At 38.8% G+C, this 16,259-nt stretch overlaps 1 protein-coding gene across 5 annotated transcripts in view; it reads left to right on the forward strand.

The window, feature by feature from the left end:
- Positions 1-16,259, forward strand: part of USPL1 (ubiquitin specific peptidase like 1) — a 33,605-nt gene extending 17,346 nt beyond the window's left edge. For 3 of the 5 annotated variants that reach the window (XM_059684092.1, XM_059684094.1, XM_059684093.1), the window contains 4 exons: positions 1,461-1,590; positions 4,779-4,904; positions 11,415-11,572; positions 14,205-16,259. In XM_059684092.1, the coding sequence (XP_059540075.1) occupies positions 1,461-1,590; positions 4,779-4,904; positions 11,415-11,572; positions 14,205-16,084 (2,294 nt within the window). In that variant the 3' untranslated portion in view covers positions 16,085-16,259. The remainder of the gene's footprint in view (positions 1-1,460; positions 1,591-4,778; positions 4,905-11,414; positions 11,573-14,204) is intronic. The other 2 variants (XM_059684095.1, XR_009451295.1) reach the window with 2 other exon arrangements.

Here is a 16,259-nt window from a genome sequence, read left to right on the forward strand (position 1 = left end):
TGTTTTTTAAATATGCTTTTATTGATTTTGAGAGAGAGAGGAAGGGCGAGGTATAGAGAAACACACTGAGTGGCCAGATTATTATGACCACCCCATCAGTATTTCATGGACACTTCCAAAAATACTAAAATATTGAAAACTTCCTAAGCAAATATTCTGAAGGTTTTATTATTATTATTTGCATAACTAATTCACTTCATTGTACTGATGGGGTGGTCATAATATTCTGGCTGGTCATAATAATCTGGTCACTCAGTGTAGAAACATCAATGAGAGAAGATCATCATTGATCGGCTGCCTCCTCCGCACACTGCTACTGGGGATTGAGCCTGCAACCCTGGGTATGTGCCCTGACTGGGAATCGAACCTGCAACCTCTTTGGTTCCTGGGTCGAACGTCAGAAGAGTGGTCAGTAAGGAGATTTGAGATTGGTCCTTTTACCCGTGTATGTCATGCTCTTGCCACATGGAGAATAAGAAAATCAGAATAGAAATGGCTTCTAAATGCTTTTATCCAACTCTGACATTATTCTACCATGGTTTACCAGTTATATTATTTTTAATATCTGTAGCAAACCATTGACATGTATTTATTTTGTTTTTATAATACTCTAGAGCAGCGGTTCTCAACCTATGGGTCACGAACAATGAAAATACATCCTGCAGATCAAATGTTTACATTACGATTCATAACAGTAGCAAAATTACAGTTATGAAGTAGCAACGAAAATAATTTTATGGTTGGGGGTCACCACAACATGAGGAACTGTATTAAAGGGTCCTGATATTAGGAAGGTTGAGAACCAATGCCTAGAGTAATTATAGCTCGGAGGAATTTTTTCTTCCTGAGAAAAGCTAAGGCGATTTGAGAAGATAGTGTGGATCTTTTGTGTCTTGCTTTAAGGAGTTTTCATACATGTCCACCAAGAAAAATGAAAGATACTGAAGTGATAAGTAAATCTTTATTGTGGACTTTATTTATGTTTTTACTTTTTGGTTAATCCTCACCTGAGGGTATTTTTTCCATTGACTTTTTAGAGAGATGGAGGGGCGGGGAGAGAGAGAGAGAGTGTGTGTGTAAGAAATAGCAACATCAGTGTGAGACACACACATTGATTGGTTGTCTCCTGCACATGCCCCTGCCCGGGGATTGACCCTGCAACCAAGGTACATGCCCTTGACCCTGAATCAAACCCGAGACCCTTAAGTGCTGGCGCTGACGCTCTAACCACAGAGCCATACCAGCCAGGCTATTATGGACATTTTTTTAAAAAAATGCTTTAAAATCTTACCCTTGCCCAACTGTGAATAGCATACTCTGTCACATGTGAATATGAATATATGGCAGAGTATGTTATTCACAGTTGGGCCAGGTATAGTGAGAAAAGACAACAGGTTCATAATTTGGATTTACCGTTTTGGGTTCATTATGAGCAATCATTTTTCCTTTTCTTTTTGAAGGTGACATGGAAAGCCCTGTGATTGCATTTCCCCTGCTCCTAAGAATAGAAGCCTGCATTGAAAAGCTCTTCACGTACTCTTTTTCTTGGAACTTTGAATGTTCACAGTGTGGACACAAGTATCAAAACGGGTTCGTTTTTCTTTTTTTTAAATGGATTCATTCTATTGAAATGGTTTTAAGTAATCAAATTTGGATAAAGCTTGTTTCCACTTACAACACCTCTTTCTCAATGGCTCCTTCTACCCTTGATAAAACTTCCCATCCTATCTTGAAGTATCTCTACCACTAAGGTTAAAAGGAAGAATTCGAGCCCCAGAAACTGCAATTTGCTTGCTTCTTTAAGCTGGAAGAAAACTCATGGTTTGATAGATTATGAGTGGGAGTTTGCTTAAGGTTTTCAGTGGTGAGTGGGACAAATGGGAAAAGTAGAACCATCCTCTCCAATCCTTTGTGAATTCCCTGCTGAGTAATACTACCTCTCAGAACCCCTTGAAACTTTGTTTTTGTTTACTCTTCTGATAGAGACCAGGTTTTTGTTTATGTTTTTAATATCATGGAAACTTGTTGTCTCCCAGAGTTTGGCAGCAGCTCTCAGAGGTAGTAGGTGCTTTCCTGTACCTAACCTTAGTCCCTGAAAGACCAGCCAGCCCCCAGAATCCTCCATGTACTCTGTCAGCTATACTTTCTACTTTCCTGCCACCTATTGGAGGGGTCATGGTTGGTGTACATGGCCCTGTGATTAGTACTTAGGAGAGGCTGGAGAAGAAAGCAACTGTAGGATTCTTTTGCTTCCACACACGTACCACATAATGCAGGAGATTAGGTTTTAGAAGAGGTGTTATAGGGAGAGAAAGTTTCCATCAGACAGGATACCCTCACTTTGTCAATATATAAGAAAGTTGCTAGCTGAAGGTTGAGAAGATTACCAAACTGGTTTTGTTAGTCATTTATTCAAAATTTTCTAATAGAGATAAATCCTTTTCTTATTTCTTAAACTCACCTACTTGGTAAATTAGAAAATTTGAAGTCTTTCAAAATTATTTGTTAAAATGAGAAGAAAATGTTACTTAGATGTTTATTATCTAAATTGAGATTATTTTTATATATTTCAGGATCAGTTGAGAGTAAAGTCTATGAGAGAATGACCTAGGGCAGTGGTCGGCAAACTGCGGCTCTTTGGCCCCTTGAATGTGGCTCGTCCACAAAATACCGACTTCTGTGCATAAGCCATGAAGTTTCAACCGCACTGTACATGCGTGCCCGCACGTGGTATTTTGTGGAAGAGCCACACTCAAGGGGCCAAAGAGCCGCATGTGGCTCTCGAGCTGCAGTTTGCCGACCACTGACCTAGGGAATGCAAGCAACAGAACCAGAAAACTTTTTTTTTTTTTTTTTTTACCAGTTAGCTCGAAAGTACTAGAATAGAATACGAATTATCATTTCACTCATACCTAGGACTTAATATAATTTTGTGTAAGTGAATGAGTATGAGAACAAATATTTGTTTCCTGATCTTCTATCACTGATTATATAAATTATCTGATTTTCTTCCCGTTTGGCAAATGTGGAAAGTGAAGCTTGAAAGCGGTTATTTAAACAGATGTCCAAGGGGACACACTAAGTAGTAAGTGGTAGAATTCAGGCTTAAGTTTTCTTGCTCATTGTAGTAAACTCCCTAATCACAACCTGGATTTTACATAATATAAACAAGCTTGATTAAAATTAGCTCAATTCTACTTTTCTAAAATCTACATCTCAGTTTGACAGTTTTTCATTGAATATATTCTGTGTGCCAGGAATTCAACTTGGCTTGGCCAAATTCACACTACTTAGGTAGGGCAGGGGTGGGCAAACTTTTTGACTCGAGGGCCACAATGGGTTCTTAAACTGGACCGGAGGGCCAGAACGAAAGCATGGATGGAGTGTTTGTGTGAACTAATATAAATTCAAAGTAAACATTATTACATAAAAGGGTATGGTCTTTTTTTTTTTTTAGTTTTATTCATTTCAAACGGGCCACATCCGGCCCGTGGGCCGTAGTTTGCCCACGGCTGGTAACCTATGAAAATTATTTCACAACTAATGTTCTAACTTTTTAAGGATCAAGAAAATTAAGTTACTGTCACATTATTTTTCGCTGCCAAAAAATACAATATCACCCTGAACGGGTGGCTCAGTTGCTTGGAGTGTCATCCTGTAGATTGGAAGGTTGAGGGTTGTGGGTTACAGGAAGCAACCGATCAATGTTGCTCTCTAAAATCAATAAAAACAATATCCTTGGGTGAGAATTAAAAAAAAAAGAAAATTAAGTTGTATTCCTGATTCTCTATGTGGAAATGCCCCTTTTGTTTTTAGGAGTCACAATCTGATAGACGGATTGTGAATTTTTTGAGTAAGGGATGCACCTCTTTTTTTTAATATATTTTATTGATTTTTCACAGAGAGGAAGGGAGAGGGACGAGAGTTAGAAACATCGATGAGAGAGAAACAGCAATCAGCTGCCTCCCGCACACTCCCCACTGGGGATGTGCCTGCAACCAAGGTACATGCCCTTGAACAATTGAACCCAGGACCCTTGAGTCCGCAGACCGACACTCTATCCACTGAGCCAAACTGGTTAGGGCAAGGGGTGCAGCTCTTAATAAATTTGAGAGCGTAGGACAGTGGGTCTGAACTAGGAATGACTTTGTGTGCCATGGGTGGGACAATCGGCAATGTCTGGAGATCGTGGGAACTGCAGCTGGGGGCTGTTACTGGCATGTAGTGTGCAGAGGTCAAGCATGGCCCAGTGCTCAACATCCTACAGTGCACAGGACAGTCCCCACAACAGAGGAGTATGCAGTGCAAAATGTCAGTGGTAGTGCTCTTGAGAAACTCTCCCTGTCTCTAAAATGTTCTTGTAGCTAGAAAACGATAGGTAATTCATGTGGAGAGTCTTAACAACGTGTTTTACCAGGGTTAGGAAGCAACATCAGTCTATTTATTATATGTTTTGGGGGATAGGTTAAATATGAATAAGCAAGTGAAGGAAAATACCATCTATTTTAATAACCTTCTTTATTTAATTCTCACCTGAGAATATGTTTTTACTGATTTCTGAGAAAGAGGGAGGGAGATCTTTGTGAGAAAGAAACATTGATTGGTTGCCTCCTGTATGCACCCTGACAGGGAATTGAACCCACAACCTTTTGGTGTATGAGACTGCACTCAAACTAACTAAGCCACCCAGCCAGGGCAGTACCTTCTATTTTAGACATTGATTTAAGTTAACATGAATGAATTTAATGTAAATGAATTTATGCCTTTTTTTTTTTTAGATGTATGAAGAATCTGGTCACCTTTACAGATCTTGTTCCTGAGTGGCACCCACTTAATGCTGCCCATTTTGGTCCCTGTAGCAATTGCAACAATAAGTCACAAATAAGAAAAATGGTATTGAAAAAGTGAGTTAAAATTAATTTACTAATTTTAAAATAAAATGAAGGTGGATTTACATATTTTTTTAATGTGTAGTATTGAAAGTGATGACTGCAAACTACTTTTTAGGAGTTTGAGTTAACACATTTATGAATTGCTAAAATGCTTTTCTGTTAGGAACTTTGGCCAACAAGTAAGCTCTTTCCTAGGTGAAATGAAGAGCACACTCAGGGTGATTATCTGACCCCACTCTCCTACTGTCTTTTGTTCTTTTGCCTTTTTCTCCCTTTAAGAATATTAAACACCATTTTTTCTCTCCTCTGCCAAGTGCCTGCAGTCACTAGAATTCTGGCATTTTCTTAATCTAATTTTAAGAACTCGTGATTCAGAGATGAGCTACAGGCTCATCAGTCTGAATTTCCATCGCCCAGACCTTGGCCTGCTGATTCTTCATCCTCTTGTAAGCTTTCTGCTGCCCTTAAGCAGATGTCTTTTATTATGTTCTGCCAGCTTTTCTACTTATCCTCAGTGGGAGGACTGGTCAGAATTACCTTTTCCAGTGGCACCAGAAGCCCATGGCTTTAAACTCACAGGCTAATTCCATTTTAGGTAGTTTGTCTCTCTTGTCAGTATACTCAACGTAGGTGTACATCCTCTTTAATCTTCATTTTCTGTTGCCTTTATCTCTAACTCTACAATCAGGAAATGTTTTGAGATATAATTTGATGTAATAAAGAACTAATGATATTCTTACCTTTTCTGATGCCTTTGGATGTGCCAAGAAACCCCTCAGATTTTTTTTTTTAATTTATTGATTTTAAAGAGAGATGAAGGGAAGGAGGGGGGGGAGAGAGAGAGAGAGAGAAAGAGAATCACTGATTTGTTGTTCCACTTATTTATACATTCATTAGTTGAGTCTTGTATATGCCCTGACGGGGGATCAAACCTGCAACCTTAGTGTCTCAGGATGATGCTCTAAACAACTGAGCCACCTGATCAGGGCCTCTAAAGGTTTTTTTTTCATCCAAGTAATAAATTCCCAATCAGATAGTGCCAAGACTTAAAAAGGAAAAAAAGAGCAATGCCCCTCATATTCCATCTCCAGGCATCTACTTTAAACCTATTAGGTAGTATTTACTTTGACTTTTCAAAACAGTATGCTTATTCCACCTTTATACAGTCTTCTTTTATAGTAGTTAAGTATTAGGGCTTTTAACCGACATCTGGGCCCAGTTCTAACTTTTCCCTTTCTATGTGATTGCATTTTGGATAAAATCAGTACTCATTGTTTATTATGAATATGCATATAGTCCCTCCCTAGCCAAGCAGTATATTTGGTTCTGTTTTATTTCTTTTACAACTCTTTATTTTTCCTGGAATTATTAATTGCCTTGTGTTTTTATTTGCTTTATGTATGCATTGTGATTTTTTCCCAAATTCTTCAAATGCCTATTAATACTTTTTTAAACACTCGAATGCTTCACAACTTTTGAGTCTTCCTCCCCTTTTTTTTCTTGGAAACCTCTCTTCTGCCTTTTCATCCTTCTGCTCCAGTGTTTCAGTCTATACTGGTTCTGAGAGTGCTCTATACAATTTCTGTCACTGTCCCAGTTCTTCGTGCAGGGCCTTACCACCACTCTTACACATTGAGTCTTTTAGGGGTTCTCTTCTCGTGAATATGCCTGCTCTGTTGCACTTGCGTCATAACTTCGTCCATTCTGCTGAGTTACCACTTTTCTATTTGCTTTTTGTCTTCTAACTATTTATAGTCTCTTGTTTTGTTTTTTTCATGACTTTTTGTCCTTTCAATTAATTAGCTTTTTTCGTCCTTCACTATCATATGATAGCATTCACATGGGAGGGCAAATTGGGAAAGAAGAGACAGAAGGCCATAATCTGTCTTGGCTGTCTGCAGTGCAAGTTTTGAGATCTACGTGTCGAAGGAGCCTCATTTCTTTTTTTTTTTTCTTTTTTTTTTTCTTTTAAGCCTTCTTCCTTGATGAGGTAGAAGGGCTGCAGGTGTAGGTGTGTGCCATCTGCAGTGGACCATTGAATTACTTGAGGCTTCTGGTGTTTATAATTTCATCTAAGAGTCTATACATGCTTTTTTTCAAGCCCCAGCACTGAAGATAAACTCATATTACTATTTTGTTTGATCTGTTAATTGGTTGTATTGCAACATAATTTTTACATAAACATGTTGCTTTACTTAAATTAAAGATTTGTGCTCTGATCTGGAAATGTATCTGCAGGGTGTAATGGTGTTTGAGCAAGAAATGTGCTTAGAGTTCTAGTGGGTCAGTTTATAAGCAAAATTTATAATTTGGACATTTATTGTATTAAAAAATAAATGGAACTGGTATGTAAATTTCACTTAAAACTTAAATGACGAGGCCTTTATAAAGTTCTTCGTAGTTTTTTACTTTGAAATTTATATAACTTGATTTTTGGCATTTAATGGAATTTAGAAACAAACTTAATAGTTTTTAGGGATAACTTAAAAGTAATTAGGTCTATCATGATATCATGCATAATTCAGTCTTATAGCATTTTAAAAACTAATAGTGTTATTAAGTTCCCTGAACACCTTGTCTCAGGTAATTCACATCTCTAATATGTTCCCATTAGAAAAAGAATCCATTGGGAAATCAGATGAATGATAATTTAGTGGGTTCACATCTACTTTAAGTAACTTGTTTGGGAATTCCATTCAGAGCATGGTGGTGACATGGAGTACCAATTTAGAATCTGATTTAATTTTACTTCACCAACTCTAAATTTTTTTTTTTAGTTCTTATCTGAGGATACTTTTTTCATTGATTTTTTTCAGAGAGGGTGGAAGGGAGGGAGGAAGGGGAGAGAGAGAGAGAAACATTGACTTAAGAAAGACGCATCGATTGGTTGCCTCCTGCAAGCGCCCCAAGTAGGGCTGGGGATCAAACCTGCAACCAAGGTACGTACCCTTGACCAGGAATCAAACCCGCAACTTTTTTTTTTAAATATGTTCTTTTGATTTTTTACAGAGAGGAAGGGAGAGGGATAGAAAGTTAGAAACATCGATCAGCTGCCTCCTGCACACCCCCTACTGGGGATGTGCCCACAACCAAGGTACATGCCCTTGACTGGAATCGAACCTGGGACCCTTCAGTCCGCAAGCTGATGCTCTATCCACTGAGCCAAACTGGTTAGGGCAGTGGTCGGCAAACTGCGGCTTGCAAGCCACATGCGGCTCTTTGGCCCCTTGAGTGTGGCTCTTCCACAAAATACCACATGCGGGCGCGCAAGTACAGTGCGATTGAAACTTCGTGGCCTATGCGCAGAAGTCGGTTTTTGGCCTGGGCAAGTCTATTTTGAAGAAGTGGGGGGTGTCGGTCGACGGGAGATGCGGCACAGGTGGGCCGCAGGATACACAGCGCAGGAGAGGTATATTGTTTTGAGGTACGTTTGCTGAGGTCGACCCCTTCCAACTCTCCCATCCACACTCGTCTATCTGAAACAAGTATACAAGAGGAGTGTAGATGGGAGAGTTGGAAGGGGTCGACCTCAGCGAACATACCTCAATCAGACTAAGGACATTTTTAGCAAAGGCCAGCTTAGGAGTAACCTAATCTACACTAATAAAAGACAAAAATGCTGCTTGGTTGCCCAGGCGATGAAAAAAGCCAAGCTTCCCGCCTGCCCTGAGCCGGCTGTGGCCTCCACTCATGGCAACAAAGTTTCAATTATAGAAGAAAAATAAATCCCAGATATCTGCTTCTAGCCAGCCTCCACTGGGACCTTGGGTGGCTGGGGGCTGTGGCCAGCCTGCAAACAGCCATAAGCCCCTCACCCAGGCTGGCCAGGCACTCCTATATAATAAAAGGTTAATATGCAAATTGACCCTAACAGCAGAACAACTGGGAATGACTGGTCACTATGACACACACTGACCACCAGGGGACAGGTGTTCAATGCAGGAGCTGCCCCCTGGTGGTCAGTGCGCTCCCATATTGGGAACTCTTCTCAGCCATAACCCAGGCTGACGGCTGCCAGTACAGCGGTGGTGGTGGGAGCCTCTTCCACCTCCTCAGCAGCTCTAAGAATGTCCGACTGCAGCTTAGGCCTATTCCCCGCTGGCAAGTGGACATTCCCTGAGGACTCTTGGGCTGCCAGAGGGATGTCTGACTGCCAGCTTAGGCCCAATCCCCCCAGGGAGCGGGCCTAAGCCAGCAGGTGGTCATCCCCCGCGGAGTCCCAGACTGCGAGAGGGCACAGTCTGAGGGACCCCCCACGCCCCCGAGTGCACAAATTTTTGTGCACCGGGCCTCTTGTTAATAACAGTGTACCTACCTATATGGTTTAAGTTTTAAAAATTTGGCTCTCAAAAAGAAATTTCAATCATTGTACTGTTGATATTTGGCTCTGTTGACTAATGAGTTTGCCGACCACTGGATTAGGGCAAACCCACAACTTTTTGTCCATAGGCCACAGCTTCACCAACTCTTGAAATGACCATCTCATTTTCATTACTGCCACGATCTTTAGGAGTCTGGTCATACACTATCCTGGATTGTCATCTGAAAAGCATATTTATTTAAATTTCAATGGAACCACAAGGAAAATAAACTGGAAAAAGGGGAGGAGGCATATGCTTTATTTTATTGACTCCAAGATGCCATCATTTATAAGTTGTACTGTTTTTTAAATATGCCATTAAGAAATGCTGCCTTTGTAACATTTTCCATGTGTAAACTCACACTACTGAGATTGCAAAATCTAGGGATCAACAATAGTAACTAGCCTCAGAAGATAACTTGAAAAAGTATCATAAGACCAAGAGAGAACTAAATATTAGTACTTACAGAGTCAGGCAGGTGCCTATAGCCTGCCTTTCCAGCTGTGAAAATATATCTCTAGTTTTACTGTGGATGGTTGATTCAAAGATACACTCTTCATATTTTAACATACTTGAAATGGGAATACATCTAAATTGTATAATTTAATTGCAATATTATTTTATAGTGGTACATTTTACAATCTGTGGCATCTTAGATTGATGTAATAGGTCATTGGGAGTTGAGCGTTAGGATAGTTTTGCAGGACTTTTTATTTGTAGGTACTTAAATTTTGGAGATTTCATTATTTTCTAACAATGATTGACAACAGATAATTTACAAATTGTCCTTGTCAGTCTGAATAAGCGGTATTTTAGACATTGATTCAAGTGCATTTTCAACTGAAAAAGTTTTACAAACTACGTTTTGACAGCTGTTTAAATATTCCTTAAACTTTTCTTAAACCCTGAGAGCTTTGTTAAATTTAGTTATTTGAGGCTAATCTTGAGTTCTGTTTTCTGGCTAGTCATGTTTTTGTAATGATGTATTTTTGAAGTTATGCGTATCTTGAAGTTTATAGTAGATTAACCAGTATGTTGTATTTTCTTCTACTTAGTTATAAATTAAATTTTTCCTAAATAGAGATTTTAATTTCATGGGCCTCTGTACTTCCTGAGATAACGAAGTTGTTAGCATGTTGGGGTTTTTAAATGTATGTTTGAACATCTCGGGCTTGTTACTTTGTTTTACATATTACCTATCCCCTCTAACAAAAGCAGTTATTTGGGTACTCGATGCCAAGAAAATTCCAATAGGTCTGGATTTTTCCTTTGATTCTACAAAGTAGTTACCAATAGATCATCTTCTTCTCCTTCTCCCTTCTTTTCTTCTTCCTCCTCCTCTTCTTCCTCTTCTTCCTCCTCCTCTTCTTCCTCTTCATCTTCTTCCTTCTCCTTCCTCCTCCACCTTCTTCCTCATCTTCCCTCCCTGGCCTCACTCCTTTTCCTCCGTTGTTGTCTTCTACCAGGATCGAGCCTGTAGCCTGGGCATGTACCCTGACTGGGAATCGAACCAGCAACTTTTTGATGCACAGGACTATGCCTGATCAACTGAGCCACACTGGCCAAGGCCTAAGAGATCTTTAAGCTGAAGCAGCACCGTGGTTTACTGAGCAATTTTTGTTTAATGGTCTGTGGCCTTATTGCATGATAGCTTCCAACTGTCAGTGATCCCATTCTGAGATGGGTTTAAACATTACCCATGTCTTAGAGTGAGTTCTCCATTTTTAATTAAGGCTCAAGAAGAATTAGTGTGGTTTGCCTTGAAAGCACTGTGTGACTTACTAACACCAGACCGTCTTTTGTATTACCACAGCACTTATCAACCTGTGGGTCACGACCCCTTTGGGGGTCGAATGACCCTTTCACAGGGGTCGCCTAAGACCATCGGAAAACACATATAATTACATATTGTTTTTGTGATTAATCACTATGCTTTAATTCAATTTGTAACAATAAAAATACATCCTGAATATCAGATATTTACATTATGATTCATAACAGTAGCAAAATTACAGTTATAAAGTAGCAATGAAAATAATTTTATGGTTGGGGGTCACCATAACATGAGGAGCTGTATTAAAGGGTCACGGCATTAGGAAGGTTAAGAACCCCTGTATTACCAGGTACATTATTTGATCTCTCTTTTCTTTCTCTCCCACAGAGTGTCTCCCATATTCATGTTGCACTTCGTAGAAGGCTTACCACATAACGACTTGCAACACTACTCATTTCTTTTTGAAGGCTATCTTTACCAAATAACTTCTGTAATTCAGTACTATGCAAATAATCATTTTATAACATGGATTTTATGTGTTGATGGTAAGTGTTCAAAATTTTTTTCTTTTATGATAATACTAGAGGCCCAGTGCACAAATTCATGCACGGATGGGGTCCAGCCAGCCTGCCCCAATTGGGTTAGGCTGGCTGAGGGGAGGGGCCATGGGTGGTTGGCGGGCCACGCCAGCTGAGGATGGGGCCGATCAGGGTCTGGATCAGGCTGGTTGGCTGCTGCAGTATGTGTCATAGCCACCGGTCGTTCTGGTCGTTCTGCCATTCCAGTTGCTGGGCTTTTATTTATTTATATATATATATATATATATATATATATATATATATATATATATATATATAGATTCATAGAGAATAAACTCTATTGTGTGCTGATGGTAAGAGTTAAAAAGTTGTTATTTTATGATAATATGTACAGAGTCTAAACTATTAAAAGACAAACTTTGCTTTGACTCTTCTTTCTTTCTTCTTGCCCTTGCCTTTATTTTTCTGCTCTTTCCTATACCCTGACACTATGGTTTAGAACCACTCCTAACTTTTCATTTGCTTATGTAAGCATATTTATGTGCACACATATGCATAAGCATGTTTCTTTTTTAGACAATGAGATTATATACTACCAGTGGTTTACAGTTTGCTATTTTCCACTTAATATCTTTATTTTTTATTTTTTTATTATATGAGTAATATATGTTCAGTATAGAAAAATGAATGGTGGTAATTTGATTTTTTTGGTATATAACCTTGTATTTGTAAAGAAAGTGCAAGTAAAGGTTTTTAATTGAGAATGAACAAAAAGAACAGGTTTCACTTACTTTGTAATTGTTAGTAATATAAATAAAAGTAAACATCTATTTCTGAAACTAGTAGACCTTACAAACTATGTAGCCTTCTTTCACTGTGAAATAGTTTGCTGAACAGTTTCAGTCAAGGTAAACCCTTTACTTAAATAATTAAACTTTTTAATAGAAGGATAAATAGTACAACTCATGGATTTTGCTAATTTTCCCCTCTCAGTTATCTAATGTAGTTTACTCTTGAGTTTTTTTCCTCACAATGTTCACTTTGTCTTAGGCAAGACAACTCAGTTCCCTTAAAGTGTTCTATCGGGCCATTGATATTTTTTATTTTTCTATTTTTTATTGTTTTGATATTGTTTATATTTGATATTTTTCTTCTGGGATGGTTTGGTTGGGTGAGACTGTAATGTGTTATAAATGTACTTTGCAAACTAATACTTGCATTATCAATGTAATTAATTACCTTAAAGTTTTACCCTACTTCGGAATTTGGGGTAAGTTGTTCTCAATAGCAAACAAAAACTAAAAAAACCATTTATTTCAATTTATTAAGTATTCCAGGGAAGGAAAAGTCATCTTTAGGTAAAAGAGGTTAGATGGTTTCCATCCTTGGCAGCATATAAAAATCATGGTTAGCTTATTAGAAATGTCCTGGTTCTCCCCTAGACCCGTGGTCGGCAAACTGCAGCTCGTGAGCCACATGCGACTCTTTGGCCCCTTGAGTGTGGCTCTTCCTAAGCCTCAGGAGTACCCTAATTAAGTTAATAACAATGTACCTACCTATATAGTTTAAGTTTAAAAAATTTGGCTCTCAAAAGAAATGTCAATCGTTGTACTGTTGATATTTGGCTCTGTTGACTAATGAGTTTGCCAACTACTGCCCTAGACCAGTGGTCAGCAAACTGCTGCTCGTGAGCCACATGCGGCCCTATGGCCCCTTGAGTGTGGCTCTTCCACAAAATACCACATGCGGGCGCACATGTGCAGTGAAATTGAAACTTCGTGGCCCATGAGCAGAAGTCGGTATTTTGTGGAAGAGCCACACTTAAGGGGCCAAAGAGCCGCATGTGGCTCACGAGCCGCAGTTTGCTGACTGCTGACCACTGCCCTAGACCAATGGTCTGTCTCTGGGGATTGGGCCCAAATATTAATCTGGTGTTTCTTATGTGTACATGTGGTGGGGAACCACTGGCTAAGGCAAACAGAAGATTCTCAAAGTTTTAATGGGTATAGACTGTGAAGCATTGTGTTCAGGTAGTTTATGAGGGTGTATTAGTATTCACATAAACTTAGTGAATGGTTTTGTTTGGGGTGGATTTGTGTGTTGAGGGGGTTAACCTCTTCTCTTGTATTCATCATCCCATTCCCTCTTGACAAATGAGAAAACTTAGGTTCAGAAATAAAAAGTAGACACCTAACTTCCTAAGCTTTATTTTTTTAACCAAAAAATAAAAGAGAAAATAAGAATTGGAACAAATGTTGGTACTTGAGGTAACAGCTTCATTTATCTTGAGGTCTCATATATATGGGGAAAATCTGTTTTCTGATGATGTTGGATAAATTAGGTGATACTATATTCTAAGTTCCAAAAGTTAAATATTTGTCTATCTTGACTTTTGCATTTCAAGAAAGAGTAAAAATTCTTTTTCAAATTTCTGGATGTTAGTCCATAACTTTCGTTATCCAGTAAGGACTTTGAGATTTGGCAGAGAAAAATGGTGACATGAGGATATGGTCATGATTTCTATTACTCTCTTCAGTGGATATTCAATGATATAGCAGTTTCAGTGGCCAGAAGAAAGTTAACCTAGGGTGGTGGTTTTAAATGTCTGATCTCTTTCACTTTCTCCCTCATTCCCCAGGAAGTTGGCTGGAATGTGATGACCTAAAAGGCCCATGTTGTAAAAGGTATAAGAAATTTGAAGTTCCTCCTTCAGAGATACATATTGTTATTTGGGAAAGAAAAACAGCCCAAATGACAGATAAAGCATCTGCCTGTCTTTCACTTCAAAAGACTAATGATCAACATGCTTTCAGTGATGAGAAACAGCCACCTCCAGCATTGCGTTTTATGGGTGATGCTTCCTCAGCTGAAATACCTTCAGGAACGTACCCCCCAAATACATCAGTTACTACTAATACTCTTTCCCAGGATAAAGCTGTAGCTCATCAGCCTCATTTACTTTCAGTTCCAAAAGGTTTGATTGGCAATGATATTATACCTTTGACACTTGAAAAAGTACAGGTTAACTCTGAAGGTTTCCTATTAGAAAATATACCTGTGGCAGAAAATGGAGTGGTCATCAAAACAAATACTTTGCAACAGCAAGAGTCACTAATGGCTTCTTTAGTATCAGCTCCATGTAAGGAAAAGTTTACCCAAGACCAATTTGTAGACTTAAGCTTTCCTTCTCCGATTGTAAGTACAAATATGCAATCAGTTCAGCCAAATTCAGAAAATACTATAATTACTAACTCTGTGACTAATATTCATGCTACTGGTCCTATACAGGGAGTAAAGTCAGTAGAAATTGAAGGTAAAGTTGCCCTAGAGAAGGATGTTCCGTTCAACCATTTTCTTTCACCAAAAACCGAGAAATTAAAAATAGAACAACACATTACACCTCAGGTATCTAATTTGGAGAGAAAATGTTCTCAAACCATAGCTGAGTCATCACAAAACCCATCTCTGAAAGAAAATCTGAAGAAACCATTTATGGGAAGTTGGGTTAAAGGCTTATTAAGCAAGGGTGCTTCTTTTTTGCCACCTTGTGTTTCAGCTCATAATATTAACGCTATTACTGACTTGCAGCATTCGGTTAAGGGGGCACGTAATTTTGGTGGCTATAAAACTAAAGGGGTGAAGCAGAAGGCTCACCGGGCACCCAAGAAACCTCGTAGGTGTGCAAGTAAGCCTTCTCCAGCCAGTAACCTTCCACCAAGTCTTCCATCATCAGGTAGCATGGCTCCTCCACATGCTGATGTTAATGCTGACCTGGAAGTTTTGAAGAAACATGAAAATGCCTCATATGGGGTTCACCTCAACCACAGATCTGGTGGAAACGAAAATGGTGTTTCTTTAGCAAACCATGAAGACTCCGTTGAGGGTCAGATTCATAAACTTCGTCTAAAACTTCTTAAAAAACTTAAGGCAAAAAAGAAGAAATTAGCTGCTCTTATGTCTTCCCCCCAACATGGAAAACTTCCAAGTGAAAATTTAGAGCACGTTTCTCATTGTGGGTCTCCAAATGATGGCCAGTCAATAGAAGATGTGTTAAAAGAACTGCAATATCAAATTGATATTGCTGATAATAAATCTGGAAGAACCACTGTTGCTAGTGTTTCTCCATATAGTGGTCAAACTCATGAAGAAATTTTAGCAGAATTATTGTCTCCTACAACTGTTTGTTCAGAACTCTCAGAAAATAGGGAGGCTGACTTTAGATATTTAGAAATGGGAGATAACCATATCCCAGCACCAGTACCTAATGAATTAAATGGTATTCCCCCAAACACACTCTTGAGACAGGACCATAATTATTGCAGCCCTGCCAAGAAAAATCTGTGCCAAGTTCAGCCAGACCCACTAACAAATAATGAGTGTGATAGAACATTGAACTTGGAAAGTTCCCTGAAGACTGATGTTTTTGATGAGTTTTTTTCCACTTCAGCATTAAATTCTTTAGCAAATGACACATTAGACTTGCCTTTTTTTGATGACTATCTGTTTGAGAGTTGTTGAATGTTTATTAACTCTTTAATATTTATTATTGTCTTGGAAAAACTTATTATGTTCTTGAGTAGTGTTTATACACTGGCCTTGTCATGAACAAAATGTAAGCAGCTGAAGGTTTTACCTTCAGTTCTGCCCATAAAGCTTGTAATTTGTTTTACAAATTAAAAGGACCAGGAATCTG

Source organism: Myotis daubentonii, chromosome 2 (genome assembly GCF_963259705.1).
Source record: "Myotis daubentonii chromosome 2, mMyoDau2.1, whole genome shotgun sequence".
NCBI lineage: Eukaryota > Metazoa > Chordata > Mammalia > Chiroptera > Vespertilionidae > Myotis > Myotis daubentonii.